Genomic DNA, 16,888 nt, shown 5'->3' on the forward strand with positions numbered 1-16,888 from the left:
AGAGACCCCCCCAATTGCCCCATCCCCAAAGCAGCAGACCCTCACAGTTCTCTCACCTTGGAAGCCATCTTGGTTGAGGTCACCAAGAGCACCCACTGTGATACCAAACATGGAGTCATAGGAGCCATTGAGACGTACAGGGATGACATTTTTCAAGCGCTCCGCCTGGTTGATGTACACATAGACTGCACCTCCAATCCCTTCCTTGCGGTCAAAGAGATTTGGTGCCCCCACCACCAGGTCCTTCCAGCTAGAAATAACAAGTTGTAAGTGGGGTTGCCATAGAAATACCTATTGGTCTCACAGTACAGCTATCATAGGGGTTATACCAAATACTCAACCCAGAGTAAATTACTCATACGAAACCAACAAATATGTACAACTGCTCCACTGTGCCTTAAGTCAAACTTGCTACCACAGGCCTATATAAAGTCCACCTCAGGTCTCACAAGATGAAGGCCTATCACAAGACTTCTGGGCTCCCATGAGATCCCTAATCTTGTGAGGGTCTGGAAATTTCACAAGATGCCTCCTCTCACAAGACTTGAGGTGGCTTTTATATAGGCCTACCTCAGATTGACAAGCTGGAGTGTGTCTAGAGGAGGGCAACCAGGATAGTGAAAGGTCTGGAAACCATGCTATGAAGGGTGGCTTAGGAAACTGAATAAGTTTAGCCTGGAGAGGAAAGGGTTGAGAGGTAATATATTGGCCATGGTTAAATATCTGAAAGGATGTCATACTGAAGAAGGAGCAAGCTTGTTTTCTGCTGCTCCACACACTGAGCAATGCATTCAGATTACAAGAAAACAGATTCAACCCGATCACTAGAAAGAACTTTCTGCAGTAAAAGCTGTTTGCCAGTGGAACACACTCCCTCTGAGTGTGGTGGAGTCTCCTTCTTTGAAGATTTTTCAACAAAGGCTGGATGGCCATCTGTCAGGAGTGCTTTGATTATGTGTTCCTGCATGGCAGAATGAGGATGGAATGGAAGGCCCTTGGGGTCTCTTTCAACTCTATAACTCTTATGTGTATCTGACAGTCATGAGAGAGCATGGCAACAGAAGGGCCAATTCCATTTTGTTGTTTAAAAAATCTGGCAGTCCTAGCTGGGGGACCTGAACCAGCTCTCAGCAGGCCTGGGAGTGAAGCAAAGAACTAGACAGGACACTGAATTTTCATCCTCTGACCACTGGACATTCTGCTTAAACCACAATAGATACCTGAAATTTCACCATGGTACAATCCTCATTTTTTGAAACATCTCCTTGCAGTTGAAATAACTAGAATGTTATTTATTTGTTTTTAAAATCACCTGAAATTCTCAAGCTGTTGTTTTCTGTTCCCAATACTGAATTCTACAACTGTTTTTTTAAAATAATGTATTAACTTATATAAGTATTACAACATTCAGATCTCTCTCTCTCTCTCTCTCTCTCTCTCTCTCTCTCTCGCTCCATTCTCTTGACATCTTAGTTAATGAGCCAAATATATGTCACTGTCTATCACTATACATCTTACAATAGTAACAACTGGGTTATATATTATTTTACAGTTCTTCAATGTTGCAATAAAGTTGTTGTTTTTACAAATTTTATAATCCCACCATTGTTCCAGAGAGCTCAAGATGGTGTACAAAACCACACTGAGTCTCACTTTGGGGAGAAAAATAAACCATACATCAAATAAATAATAATCCATATTTTGTCTTCACAGCAACCACGAGAGGTAGATGAGAGATGGCAACTCAGTGAGTTTCACAGTTGAATGGGAATTTGAACATGGAATCCTGGCATTTCGTCCATTAAATAACATAATGTGGGTGGTATATCAATGTAAAGCCCATGCAGTCACTTAAGGAAATAATCTGAGCCTTGCACAACCTGTATTCCTTGGTCATCAATGTTGGAGCAATTACTAATAAGAACACTAATAGCTTCATAATTTATGCTCACAAGCACCCAATGCTACAGTTCCAGACTAGTATCTGAAACAAATAATGTATCCATATGCCATTCAGACTGAGGGTTTTCTGCCTCTGTTCCACATTGCTCACCCATCGTTATTTAGATCCACCACAGCCACAGAATAGCCAAAGGAAGAAGTGAGCTTCTCCCCCTCCAGGATAACTTCAGGAACCAGGCGGTTGACATTGTCTCGTTTCAGGATCACCACTGCTCCGGTATGATTGGCTCGGGGTGCCCCAGTTACAAAACTCAGCTCATCCTTCCTGATAAGCCCCATTCCAGAGTCCAGAGAAAATCCTAGAACAAGAGGAAGGTATGTTAGTCATGAGGGGTGTTTCTGAGCACAGTGCTAGTATTAGCAGCTGTTTGAGTCCTAAAATTACAAGATGAGCTTCCAAATAGGCAGATTGCTTCATCTCTTGAAACAATTGATTCTGGCTCTTGATTGTGAATTCAAGGCACATATGCACACATTTCACATACACACATGCACAAGACACTTGTAAGCACCACAGTGGTTTAGAAAGTGTTTTGTTTGCATGAAATAATGAAAACTGAAAGTTCACATTTTGTTTCAGAATGGCTTAAACCACTTAAAATTATATGTGACTAAACAAATTTTCCACGTTGTAGGCAGACTGATAAGGCCCCAGCTCCTCTCACATCTTTCCCAGGCTGAGTGGGTGCCCATAGTCTATAGCCTGTCATCAGCTGCCTCTTTCATACTGTCACACAGAATTAATATGTGACCAATTTATGAATACCTCTAGTCAGGAACAGGGCAAATAGGGATCACTCTGGCAATGGTACAAGCTCTGGCTAAGGTTCCCACCTACATTTCAGTGATGTGCTACTGCCTGTTCCCTGCCTTTAATGAAACAAGAGAATAGGGAGCATATGTTCTGAAGTGCACACCACTGCAATGCCATTTCATACTTTAGACTTGCCTTGTAGCAAGTCACAAAGGTTGGCTAACCTAACAGATGTGTCATCAGATGATGCTTTGGAGTGAGAGTTCAGTTTGTGCCATCAGTGGGGTGGTGAGTCTGCACCAGGTTTTAGTATGCATTTTAAAGATGCCGTGCAAAGTCATGAACCTGTTTAGGGCATGGGTTTAGCATCTAAATAGCTTCTTGAAAGTTTGAAGCAGACTCACTCCCACACTGCATGGAAGTCACCATCCAACACTATGTACTGTTGTCACTGTTGGGCAATTTAGTATCAAGCAATGAGCTACCAGGTAATGAATATCCAGGGGTAGCTGTGTTGGCCATATAGCAAATCCAGTACACTGGTGCCTCGGGATACGAAATGATCGGGTTACGAAATTTCCGGGATACGAAAAAGTTGGATTGGCAAAAACTGTTTCGGGTTACGAAATATTTTTCGGGTTACGAAATTCATTTCGGCGCGAAATTCAAATGCTGCAAAGTGCAGCTATAGGCTTTCCAGTGCTAACAGAAAGCCTTCTCTTAGCTAAGGGGGCTGGGTTAGGGGTTAGCTTTGGTTGAATTGGTTGAATTGGTTGTCTGGGTTTAAATTTGGGTGTTTTGGCTGCCCCCCCTCCTCCTCCTCCTCCTCCTGCCTCACTCTGAGATGCCAGGACCAGCAAAGGTAAGAAAAAAACTTTTTTTCTTTATCCTTTAGAAACCTTTAGAATGGACCTGCAAGTCATTCTTAAGCTCTTTAGTGCCTCAGGCAACTTTGTATTACATTGTATTGTAGGGTACTTAGCTTAATAGGCCTCTATTGTAACTTTGTTTTGACTTGCAGGTTCAGTCTGAGGTCATAGAACGCATTAGTTATTTTCAATGGAAAAAGTGTTTCGGGTTACGAAATTTTCGGGTTACGAAAGGAATGGCGGAACGAATTAATTTCGTAACCCGAGGCACCAGTGTAACAACAAAAATCCACCAAACAGTGATACCTTTAACATGCATATTGTGCATTTAGGTTGGCCCTATAAAGGTATCACTAGTTTGTTGGATTTCAGCTAATGAATGAACTACCTTGTTTAAAAGAAGGAGTGCTTTCCTTGGCCAGAAATTGGGAATTATACACATGAGAAACAGGGTATCAACTTGGCTAATTTTTAAATTATGGGATTTTTGCGGGGTGGCTAAGCCAAAAAAACTGGTTTTAAAAGCTGGACTTCACACAGGGTACTGGAAAGTTACTTCACATTTAAATGAGAATACTGGAGATAATCTCTTTTGGAAAAGAAAACCATCTTAAACAGCTAGAGTCAGGGATGTACTTCCCTCAGGGCACCTCTCTCCCTCCCTAAGTTAGTTCAAAACAAATAATTTGGTTTTTAATTGCTCTTTTTATGTGAAATGATGCATCAGCAGTCAATGCTCATAAGCTCTGCTGATAGCCTTGCCCTTTGCCTTTTGTCTTCTTCCCAGTGGAGGACAAGGAACTGGGAGAAGGTACAGGAATGAAGGCTGGACACTGGCCCGGAATGTATATACTATTTCTTATATAAAAGTTATGCATCCTTCCCATGGATCCAGCAGTAAAAAGGCTGGGGAGTAGCAAACTGAGTGGTGGAAGATGGTCTCTTTTCTGAAAGCTATAAAGAAGGAGGGCTTCCAGAAATGATACGAGTCTCTTCTGAGAAATCATTCCTTTTAACATAGCTGGAAATGAGACCCCTGCAGCCCTTCTTTTTTTTCCTCAGGCCCCGACCCCACACACCTGGATTCCATTCACCTAGCCCAGGGGTGGGCAAATGGTAGCCTGCTAGATGCTGCTGGAGTACAATTCCATGCTCCCTCACCATTTGTTATACTGGCTAAGACTAAGCAAGTTGATGGAAGCTGCAGTCAAATAATTTCTTCTTCGTGGTCTCTGCGAATCATACAAATGGGTTTTACTGCGCCTGCGCAGTGTTGCTCGGAACTTCTAGAATCTCTGGGCAAAGTACACTTTGCAACTAAAAGGCAACTTTTTGGCGGTAACCCCGCCCACCCTTTATAAGGCCCCTGCCTTCCCGCTCTTTCCCCAGTTCCTTTTTTCCGCCGCGTTGGTGCTATTGGAACTTCGCTCTCTCTCTCTCGTTTGGATCTCTGGCTTCAATTTGGACTGTTTTTTCGACTTTGCTGATTTCTCCTTCGCTTGACCTACGGACTGTTTTGGATTACGCTTTGCTCTTCCCTCCGGATTTGTTCACTTCGTTCCTGATGTCTCCTCCGTTCAAGAAGTGCGACATTTGCGGAGGCAAGGTCCCAGTACAGGACCCGCACTCCTCCTGCCTGCTTTGCCTGGGAAAGGATCACGACGTGAAGTCATGCCCTCTCTGCCGCTCTATGACTTCACAAGCAAGAAAAAATCGTGAGTCCAGGCTGACTTCTGCTATTGCCCAAGGCAAGGTTCGGGGGGAGGTTTCACGACCGGCCTCGGCTCCGTCGACCTCTACTTCTGGGGCGGTTCCTGTGGTTCGGAGCAGCCCGGCGAGTGCCTCCTCGGCGCCTCCTGCCCTACAAGGTTCGGCTTCTCATGTGGCCCGTGACCCAGACCGGTCCAGAGCCACCGACAAGTCCTCCAAGCGCCCTCGCAAACCGTCAGGGACCGAGGACTCCGATTTGGTGGATCAGCCCAAGATGCCTCCGGTTGATCCGGCTTCATCTTCGAAGTCAAAATCATCGGACCCTCCGGCGACTTCGGGCTCGAGGCCGCCCAAGGCTTCCAAGAGGGCCGACAAGGCGTCGAAGTCCAAGGACACGAGGCCGACGACTGATCCCAAGATGGCGCCAGCTGAATTGGGGGCTTCGACCTCAGGGTCAATTCAATCCACCCCCGCAGGGGGTGATGGCACATCCACTGCCACCACTTCCGGAGTGACTTCCATCACTGACCTTCAGGTCAACCCTTTCTTTCCTCCGGACTCACCCTTGCCACCGAGGAAGAAGCCCAAGACTCCTGAGGCACACAAGATCAAGACATCTAAGGGGAAAGACCCCTCTTCTCTCAAGAAAGATTCCAAGCACCGGGATCAGTCCTCGTCGTCAAAGAGACACCGATCACCCGACCATCAGGCGCCCAAACAGGCCAAGAGGAGGCGATCTCCGGACCGGGAGGACGCTCCTTTACCGACCCCGAGTTGTGAGGACCTCTCTACCGTGCCTATGGGAGACCAAGAGCTCGTGCCTGTGGAGGACCAAGAGCCCCAGCATCCACCTGACCGACGTCGTTCCCCGACTCGACATCGCTCTCCTACGCCATTGCCGACGCAACCTTTGGAGATTCCCTCGGAGGAGGAGATGGTCGAGGAAGATTTTTTCTATGACTCCGAGTCTGGAAACTACTATGTTGCGGTTTCCAAGGAGGTTGCCTTTAAAAGATTCAAGGCTAAGCGTCATGCTCAGGCAACTTGTCCCCAGGTTGCCGAGACACCGGTACCGAGACCTCCCAGACCGAGACGGTCGGACCCGGAGCCAGGCCCTTCCGATGTGACGCCTACAGCGACGGTGACTGTTCCACCTCGCCAGCCTAGGCCCAGTGACCACCCTGTAAGGCGTCCACCCCGTGACCGTTCGGATTCGGAGTAGGAGCCAGATGCAGTTCCTTCCTCGGACAAATTGTCAGACGACGACTTGTCCCCGCAAGACTCTCCCCAGGACATGCATCATCCCGAGCCAGCTTCCCCGACTGACGATCTGAGGACTTTCAATGAGCACATTATTAAGATGTCCAGGGCCCTGGACATCGAGTTGCAGTATCCAGAAGACGCAGCAAGTGACCCTGTGGAGCGTCAGGTACATGGTCGAGTCCCAACCCCTCCATCAATTCCACTCCTTCCATCTTTGGAGACTCTCATAAAGAGGTCCTGGGATGCTCCAACCTCATTGGCAACCTCCTCCAGGAAAATTGAGACCCTGTATAGGGTTTCTCCAACGAGCTGTCCTTGGCTCTCCAGCCATCCTCGTCAGAATTCGGCTATTGTCGAAGGGGCCCAACTCAACGTCGCCCACAAACAGGCTACATCTCCCATAGACCGAGAGGCGCGCAAGGTCGATGGTCTAGCAAAAAAAGCCTACTCTGCTGCTTCCTTGGCGGTGAAGGCCATAAACTACACCACATGCATGGGAGCCTACGTACAGGCCTTAATGGAGGATATTTCCCCCCTAATCCCTGAGGTCCCTGATGATACCCAAAGGAGACTAGTGGAGATTCGGGACGAGGCCCACTCCATAGGAGGCTGGTTAATCACTGCCTCACGAAACGTGGCCAAATGCGCGGGCAGGGCGATGTCAGCTTCCTTGGCCCTCCGACGCCACGCCTGGCTCCGCGGGACCGATTTGACGCCTGGGGTAAAGACGGCAATCGAGGACATGCCTCTAGATGGATCCGGCTTGTTCCATACCTAGACAGACGATTGTCTCAATAGAAAATTCAAGCTTAAGGCGGCCGCCAAGAAGCACGGTATGTCCTCGTCGTCCACCCCCCAATACCGCAAGAGACGCCAATGGCAACCTCAGGGCCAACAATTCAGACCCTTTCACCAGGACCGACAAGGTCAACACCAGGGCTCCCAACGCCCTAGATACCCGTCTCAGTCTTCATCTTCATCCGGCAGGCGAGGGCCACAGGGCCGATACCGAAAGCCACACCGACAGGGAACCGACCAGCCCAAAAAAGCCTCCTGAAGTGGAACCGCGCACTTCGTCGCTCCCTGCTTTTTGGACAGATTGAGGCCCTTTGTTAACACCTGGGCCTTGATAACAACTGACTCTTGGGCGCTTTCCATCGTCCGTAGGGGTTATGCCCTCGAGTTTCAGGACCTTCCCCCCACGGGGACCTTCCTCCCTACCCCACCCTCGGACACCCTTCTCGACGAAGTGCGCACCTTACTCCAAAAGGGTGCAATTTCCCCCCTAGAACGGAGCCAATGGCCAACAGCCTTTTTCTCCAGATACTTTATAGTGCCGAAGCCGGATGGAGGAGTTCAGCCCATACTAGACTTAAGGCAGCTCAACCACTTCCTCCAATACAAACGTTTCCGTATGGTAACTTTACCTTCCATTTTGCCTCTTCTACACCAGGGCCTCTGGTTTGCGACGATCGACCTCAAGGACGCATATTTCCACATAGGGATTCGACAGTCCCACAGGAGATTCCTCGCCTTCGCCGTCGGCTCCGACGCTTATCACTACAACGTCCTGCTGTTCGGTTTGGCAACAGCTCCAAGAATTTTTACCAAGTGCCTAGCTCCAGTGGTGTCGTACCTCCACCAGAGGGGTCTCAGGGTGTTCCCCTACTTGGACGATTGGCTTCTAGCGGCTCCATCTCAAGAGGAACTCCTCCGGTCCATCACATTCACACTCACACTCCTCCAATCACTGGGATTGGTGATCAACTTCGACAAGTCGCACCTGACTCCGACGAGACAGGTCAGGTTCATCGGTGCTCTCCTGGATTCGAACTCTTCCATAGCGTCACTACCTCGAGACCGCTTCCAGACCCTATCCGTCGTGCTCAACCCATTTCTCAGATTCAGAAGGGTGAGGGCCAGGGACGTCCAGGTGGCGCTGGGCCACATGGCCTCCACGACCTTTGTGACGCCGTGGGCGAGACTTCGGCTACGTCCCCTACAAAGATGGTTCCTTTCCGTCTTCAATCCAGTGGTGGACTCTCCACTCAAATGGCTCACCGTCCCGAGGCCGGTGGCCTCCTCCCTACAGTGGTGGCGCGAACCCGAAAACGTCTGCGCCGGATTACCTTTCGTCCCGCCCCAGCCACAGCTGACACTCACCACAGATGCATCCCTGGACGGCTGGGGCGCCCACCTCCTCGAGTTGGTAGTCAAAGGGAGGTGGTTGCCGGTAGAACAACATCTCCACATCAACGCCCTCGAGATGCTCGCGGTGGAGAAATCGTTGAGGGCGTTCGAATCGGTGTTGCAAGACAAGGTGGTGCTTCTCAGAACAGACAACACAACGGTACTGTTCTACATAAACAAGTAGGGAGGTACCAAGTCCCTTACCCTACTCGACATCACGATGCGAATATGGAACTGGTGCATCCCGAGGGGAATCCACCTCCATGCCATTCACCTTCCCGGGGACGACAACAAACTGGCAGACAGACTCAGCAGGGAGACGTCTGTATCCCACGAATGGAGATTACACCCGGACTCAATAGCACAAATATTTCGGGGATGGGGGACTCCCCAAATCGACCTTTTTGCAACCGGGTCCAACACTCACTGTCCCCAGTTCTGTTCCAGAACGCGCTGCGAAGGATCCCTCGGAGATGCGTTCGGCTTCACTTGGGCGGGATGCCTGCTATATGCCTTTCCACCGCTCCCGCTAATCGTTCGAGTGGTGTCCAAGATGACGTCGGACCGGTCGAATGCGATCCTCATCACCCCGTGGTGGCCCAGACAGCCATGGTTCCCATCCCTCCTGCCCCTGTCGGGAGAGACGTTTCTCCGGATCGATCCTCGTCCGGACCTGCTGACGATCCAGAACGGCCAGGTTCGCCATCCTGACATCGACAGTCTGCCCTTGGTAGCGTGGAGGCTCCATCCCTAGCGTCGCTACCTGACTCGGTACGGACGGTGATCCAGGCTGCTCATAAACCTTCCACCCAAAGGTCCTATGCGTCCAAATGGAGAAGGTTTTCCAGGTTCCTGTCCGACAGAGACGTCGATCCGGACCAGATCTCCACCCCGGTGGTGTTGCAGTTCCTGATGGCACTTTTGCAGGAGGGCCTTTCCCTCACATCTATCAAGTGCTACCTCTCGGCCATTTGTTCCCATTTTCAGTTTGCAAACAAACCTTCTTTTTTCAGGGACCCGTTGGTCAAGGCTTTCCTTAAGGGTTGTGCTAACCTATACCCGCCGGTGTCGGCACCAACCCCGGCTTGGAGTCTGGACGCTGTCTTATCAGCTTTACAATCCAAGCCCTTTGAACCCATGGCCACTACGGACTTGAGACTATTGACTTGGAAAACTGCTTTCCTAGTGGCCATTACCTCTGCCCGCCGTGCAGGCGAACTTTGTGCTTTGCGGAGAGACCAGCCCTATTTAAGGTTTCATAAGGACAAGGTGGTTCTCCGTACCAATATCACCTTCTTGCCTAAGGTGGTGTTGACCTTCCACATGTGTCAGGACATTGTGCTACCTACCCTGGCCTCGAACCCGACCACAGAGGTCGAGCGGGCTTTGCATACCTTGGACGTTAGGAGGGCTCTGGCTTTCTACTTGGACAGAACGTCGGGTTCGAGTCGGTCCGAGAGACTGTTCCAATGTTACTCGGTACCGAAAAAGGGTCTGCCGGTGTCACCGCAGAGGTTCTCTAAATGGGTGGCTGCGACCATCCACCTCTGCTATGAACTTTTGGGTAGACCTCTCCCCACCATGGTACGGTCGCATGCAACAAGGGCGGTAGCAGCATCCTCCGCTTTTTTGTCTGGGGTTTCTCTGGAGGATGTCTGCTAGGCTGCTGTCTGGTCCCAGCCTATGACATTTGTTAAACATTACAGACTGGACACAAGGGCCAGGCGGGACGCAGCTTTTGGTAGAGCTGTCTTGATTTCTGGGTTGCATTGATTAGTATTTATGCATCTTGAGGTTGTGTTGATGTTTGTTCCCAGCACGTGCTCAAGCTGTGCTCATGCCATTTCTTTATGCTAAACCACTGCATACATAATTGGGTTATTGCTTACAGGAGTTGCATCTCCTTCTGCCATACCTATGGTTAAAGTACAAATGACTGACAGTACGGGTGGTTGTTTTTGACAAGTTTATTGTTAATAATAAACAACATTGGTTCACTTCACTTGTGGTCCGGGCACTCCCTCCGCCGCTTACCTAAGCTTGTCAGTCTAAACCCATTTGTATGATTCGCAGAGACCACGAAGAAGAAGGACAGGTTGCTTACCTGTAACAGTATTTCTTCGAGTGGTCATCTGCGAATACATACAAATCCCGCCCATCCTCCCCTCAGTGTCCTGCTCTTGATTGGCTCATTCTTCGCTTACACAACAGAAAAAGTTGGAACTGGGGAAAGAGCAGGAAGGCAGGGGCCTTATAAAGGGTGGGCGGGGTTACCGCCAAAAAGTTGCCTTTTAGTTGCAAAGTGTACTTTGCCCAGAGATTCTAGAAGTTCCGAGCAACACTGCGCAGGCGCAGTAAAACCCATTTGTATGTATTCGCAGATGACCACTCGAAGAAATACTGTTACAGGTAAGCAACCTGTCCATCTGGAGAGCCACAGTTTGCCAACCCCATTGCCATAGCCCTAACATGGACCTTAAACCATAAAGAATAAATGAAAGGGGATCAAACAAGTTCAAGGACCCTTCCAGAGCTCTCTGATTGAATCTATACTGCAAAATTAATGTAATTTGACACTGCTTTAGCTGCCATGGCTCAGTGCTATGGAATTCTGAGATTAGTAGTTTTGTAAGATATTTAGCCTTCTCTGCCAGTGAGCTCTGATATCACAACAAACTACAAATCCCAAGATTACACAGGATGGAGCCATGCAGTTAAAGCAGTGTCGAACTGTATTAATTCTGCAGAGTGACAGTAGTTTTTACCCTCTGTTTTGAAGAGACAGTAACAAGTGTAAAATATCTCTTAAATAGCTAAAGGGTGGGGGGAAGGGGAGGTTGCCCGGCTTCTTTAAAAAGCTGCTTTCAAACACAGGATATGAATCTGCTCCTAATTTTGGCATGGCACATGTCAGAAGAATGGTTCAGGGCCTATCCAGCTCTAAGTTGTGAGATGAGTCATGATGGACAAAAGGACTGCTAGTATCAAGCAAAGGGGCTCTGCTACTAGTATGCCAAAGCAATATGCCATATGGAGAGTGGAAAGGAAAAAATAATAATCTGTGTCTGGGAGTATATCTACAGTTAGCAATTTGATACCACTCTACCTCTGGGGGTTTGTTTTTTGATAACACCCAGTAGGAACAGAGTCCACACAACCTTATTCTTGTTGTAATCCCAGAAGAGTTTGATGCTTTAGAGCAAATATGGGAAGAACATTTACCTCCACAGATGTGGCTGGACTTCATTTCCCATCAGCCCTAGCTGGTACAATCCATGATGTAGGATGATGGGAGTTACTGACAACATCTGGATGACCACTGGATTCCCACCCCTTCATGATAATGTATGGGGGAAACATACACTGATGGACCATACAAAAAGTCAGGACCTGTATGATGTAAACTAAGGTCAGACCCTATGAGCACGCTCTCCTAACTTTTAGTAACCAGGAACATTGATGCCTTCATGCAACTGAGCAGAAACATCACAGACATCATGACACAAGCAACAGACAACCACAAAAGGCTACTTTGATGTTTCCCCTCCTGTTTTACCTTTTTGTCCATGTTCCCTGAACGTGGTGCATGGTGCATGGTAAAATCTAAACAGCAGTTCTCATTCTAGCACAAACTGTTAACTTTCTTTGCTTCCCCATACTTTAAGGTTGTGGGCTACATCTCTTCAAGACAACTGCTCAGATGGCAGTTTTCATCACTATAATTACTGCTTTGACTTGCAAATCCAAACAGCATTTCTCTATTATCAGTGTATTTCCTAGTAATTACTTTCAATTACCACAAATTTTTATTCCTTAGCTGAACGCAGTATCTTTTATTTTCCTGGTACATTTTGATTTCCAAATCTATATATGTGCCTGCTGTTGCAGTTCATATCATTTTGTGGCAGTGCCTTATGATACAAGCTAGGGTTAACTTTGCTTGCTTTTGCAGCCCACTGTCTATCCCCAGTGGCATTGCCAGTTCCAGTATCACCTGGTGCAAGGAAGAAGGGCTGCAGGGGGCATGCCCAAAAGGCCACACTGACCCCTTCTTTTTCCTCATGATTGCAGCAGCCTCCTCATGAGGGGACCACCACCACCAAGGGGAAGCAGGGCAGAGTGCACTTGGTCTTGTCCTTCCCTGAAATAGCAGTAGCTCCTCATGAGGACCTGCTGCTACTGCAGGGAAGCAGGGCCAGGCACTCTCCCTCCCAGTGTGAGAAGGGCCCAATCGGATGCCACCCTTCTTTTTGGGTGTCAGCCAGTGTGGGTCACAGAAGTGCACCCCCTAGTGATGCTACTGTCTGCCCCATGTTTAATTTCTCCCATTATCCAATAAGTCTTCAAGAAAACTGGTCACCCTCCTTCATCAAAACCTATTTTTTAAAAATGTCTCAGCTAATAAACCTTTTGCACTATTGATGTATGACGCATTGGAGTCTTCATATGGTCTGCTTTCTCTACCTGGCTGCCATAAAAATTTCAATTCTTTAAAACCTATTTAGTGCTATTGTTATACTTTTTCTCCTCATTCTCTCCAGGATGTTAGTACAAGTTGAATCTCTCTTATCTGGAATTCTGAAATACCCCAAAATTCAAACGTATTTCATGGATGGCTGAGATAGTGACACCTTTGCTTTCTGATGTTTCAGTGTACACGGACTTCGTTTCATGCAAAAAATTATTTAAAATATTATGTATAAAATTACATCCAGGTTATGTGTATAAAGTATATAAGAAACATAAATGAATTTCATGTTTAGACTTTGGTTGCATCTCCAGGATATCTCCTTATGTATATACAATTATTAAAAAAAAATACAAAACACTTCTGGTCCCCAGCATTTTGGATATGAGAGACTTAAACTATACTATTATTCTAATAATAATAATAATAATAATAATAACTTTATTACTATTATTTAGTATTTTATTTATTATTATTATTATTTATTTTATTATTTATTATTATTTACTTTATTACTATTATTCTAAGTTGCTATAATTATATTGCTGTGCTTTTCACTCCATGCTACATCCTGTATAAAAGGAGTCACTCAAAAAGACAGAGGATGGAGAAAGTGTGTGTGTGCATTTGTGTCCGCACATGTGAGTGAGGTTGAGGGAGGGAGGGAGAGAGAGAGAGATCACACCACCAACACAGCATTTGCAAACTAGTGGTTTTATAGCAATCATGCTAAAGTTCTAGAAATATTTTGAAGTTAATGCAATAGTGCTAAATTTCTTTAAATTTTTTTCTAAAAGTAAAGTTGCAAAACAGCAGGGGGAGGAGAATGAGATCACATGAGGACATGAACTGGAAGCAAACTGGGGAGGGGTACAAGGGGTACTTCAGCCAATAAAATCTAGGCTAACTTCAGTCACCCAGAGGGCCTTTTCCATTGCAGCTCCGAAGCTATGGAATGACCTGCCAAAGGAGATCTGTGACATTTCTACTCTTACAGCCTTTAAGAAGGCTCTTAAGATGGATCTCTTCCGGCAGGCTTTCCCTACCTAGTTCCACTCCCCATTTACTGTGACTTACGTCACTCTGTCCACCAATTCTTCTCTTAAATTTAATGAGAAGAATTAAATTAAAATTAATTAAAATAAAATCCTTGCCTCAAGAAGAAGAGCCCTCCCTCCATCCCGTCATCATCAGACCTGGAAGGGAGTGAAAAAGAGAGGCCCGAATTCCACCAGGCCTAACTGTGAATGTACTCACTTCGCTCTCTTTAATTTTATTGTATTTTATTTATTTTTTGTATTTTATTTTAATCTCTTTATTTTTATTGTTGTAATCCACCCAGATTCCTTGTGATTGGGCAGGCTATAAATTATTATTATTATTATTATTATTACAAGGGAGTTGGGCATACCCATACTGAATGCCACAACCCACATCACAAGCAAGATGCCCACAAATAGACCAAAATAGGATGCCTTTTTATTGTAGGTTTTTTAAAAAAATCAGGATAACATTTGAACCAGAAAAGAAAGCTGAGAAGTGGCTTTCTCCTTGCCTCTTCACATGCTGTTGTAACACTTCCATTTTCTTCCTGAGGAATACAGTTGTAAAAATGTGCCTTTTGTCAAATGATTTTTTTCCAGTATGACATAAGATATGCTTTTACGACTGTCTCGTTCAGGAAGAGAACAAACGTGCTTTGGAGGCATGAGGAGCGGAACAGAAAAAGCTGCTACTCTCCAGCTCTGTTTTGTCTTTCTTTTGTCATGCGATAAGGCAGGGGTAGGCAACCTGCGGCCCGCGGCCCGGATGCGGCCCGGCGAGGCCTTGGGACTGGCCCCAGCCCGGTCCTGCCGCCGATTGCCGCCGGGGCCTTTGGGGGGCAATTGTCTATAGAAGCCTCGGAAACATGCATTTATATTAACATTTTTTAAAAAATCAGCAAATTTTTTCGTGTGTCCTCCATTTTTTTAAAAAAAGTGTCTTCCATTTGAAAATTTTGTCCTACATTTGTCCTGGTTTATTTATATATTTAATTTTTTTTAAAAAAAATTAATTAATTATTTTTTGGCTTCGGCCCCCCAGTTGTCTGAGGGACAGCAACCCGGCCCCCGGCTCAAAAAGATTGCCTACCCCTGCGATAAGGCATGTCATTGAATGGTGGGGGAATAACAAATCACCAATCTGATGAGGCATTGATCTGCCTTTCATCAGCTCAAGGTACTGTATACTTGTGCTAACTAGCACTAACAAGAGATGATCAGTAACTGATGAAATTGGTGCAAAATCCAGCTCCTTGAAAATTACTGTCTATCCTAATACCATCACAACAATAGTCAGGCATCTCTACTACCCAAGAGTTCTGAGGCCTCCTCTTAAGACACTTCCCTCTTCCTTTCAGGCAGCAGGAAGGGGAAGGCAAAAGGGAGAAGTGGCTAGATTTGCTGTCAGGTCACCCTGGGGAGGGGACAAGTCTACCATGTTTCATTCATTCCCAAAACAAAATGCATAATAAAGGAACCCATCCGCTTCTTAAAACCAAAATGACAGATGTGTCACTAGGGAGGTGCAAATTGCACCAGGTGACACACCAGAGGAGGGTGTTACCCAGAGGTATTGGCATGGCTACTAGGCAAGCGAGAAAGGGCATCAGCTCACTATCCCATTTGTCCATCACCATACAGGACCCTAAATAGGCCCTCCAGAGACTGCAGCACTGCCCCCCTCAGTAGCAGTGGCTGGGGGGGGGGGTACCACACTGGATCCTGAAGGCCTTTCTGAGGGGGCTGTCTTCAGGGTCTGAAGCAACTGTTCCGAGACCGAGAGTAGCTATGCTAGATTGTGAATAGGTGCAGCAGGGGCTGCACTGCCACCTCCCTCAGCAGTGGTATGGGCAGGTGACTATGTGTCTGGGGGTGAAGGCAAGGCAGTTTACCCCCCTCCCTGAACTTGGTTACGCCAACCTCAGTGACGCCATTGCCGTATCCCCACTTTTTGAAGGAGTACACTCTTAGCATAGCTGTTGTTGCTGTGTGCTTTCGTTTCCAATTCATGGCAGCCCTAAAGTGAACCTAGCATGGGGGTTTCTGGGGCTCAGAGGGTGTGACTCATCCAAGATGACCCAGTGGGTTTCCATGGCTGAGTGGGGAGTCAAATCCCAATCTCCAAAATCCTAGTCCTATGCTCAAACCACTCAGCACAACTGTACAGTTTTCTTTTTCCTCCAGTGATTCAAATTGGTTCTAAAAATGAGTAAGATAGGGGGTGTAAATATGAAAACATGTGTTTAATGCTCTTATTTATGCACTGGGCAATTTGCCTTCAACTGTTTTTCTGCTTTGTTTGTTATTGTAAAATTTCATGCACAAAAAAAATCTCAGCTTTCGTTTCATAAACAATCAAAATATAATCCAGCCAGATTTAAGCACTTCACATGAAATTCTCTGGGAAAATTAAGCCTGTGGTTGGTTACATTTCTCCCAGCAATAACTCTGCCTTAAAAGCATTTAACTCTTAACTAGGCCATGTTTTAGGATTCTAGAGCTCTGTGTTATAAGGAACATAATAATAATAATAATAATAATAATAATAATAATAATAATAATAATTTGTTTTATTTATATACCGCTATTCCAAAGATCATAGCGTTGAACATAGGGTTGCCATAAGTCA

General features: G+C 46.6%; 1 protein-coding gene across 6 annotated transcripts in view; it reads right to left on the reverse strand.

The window, feature by feature from the left end:
* ITGA7 (integrin subunit alpha 7) overlaps positions 1 to 16,888 on the reverse strand; it is an 83,216-nt gene that overhangs the window by 22,124 nt on the left and 44,204 nt on the right. For all 6 annotated transcript variants that reach the window (XM_089477702.1, XM_089477712.1, XM_089477684.1 and 3 more), the window contains 2 exons: positions 2,054 to 2,261; positions 57 to 250 (listed from right to left, as the gene is read on the reverse strand). In XM_089477702.1, the coding sequence (XP_089333828.1) occupies positions 57 to 250; positions 2,054 to 2,261 (402 nt within the window). The remainder of the gene's footprint in view (positions 1 to 56; positions 251 to 2,053; positions 2,262 to 16,888) is intronic.

Source organism: Sceloporus occidentalis, unplaced genomic scaffold (assembly GCF_023333645.1).
Source record: "Sceloporus occidentalis isolate IW3139 unplaced genomic scaffold, rSceOcc1.0.p SCAF_1, whole genome shotgun sequence".
Classification (NCBI taxonomy): Eukaryota; Metazoa; Chordata; class Lepidosauria; order Squamata; family Phrynosomatidae; genus Sceloporus; species Sceloporus occidentalis.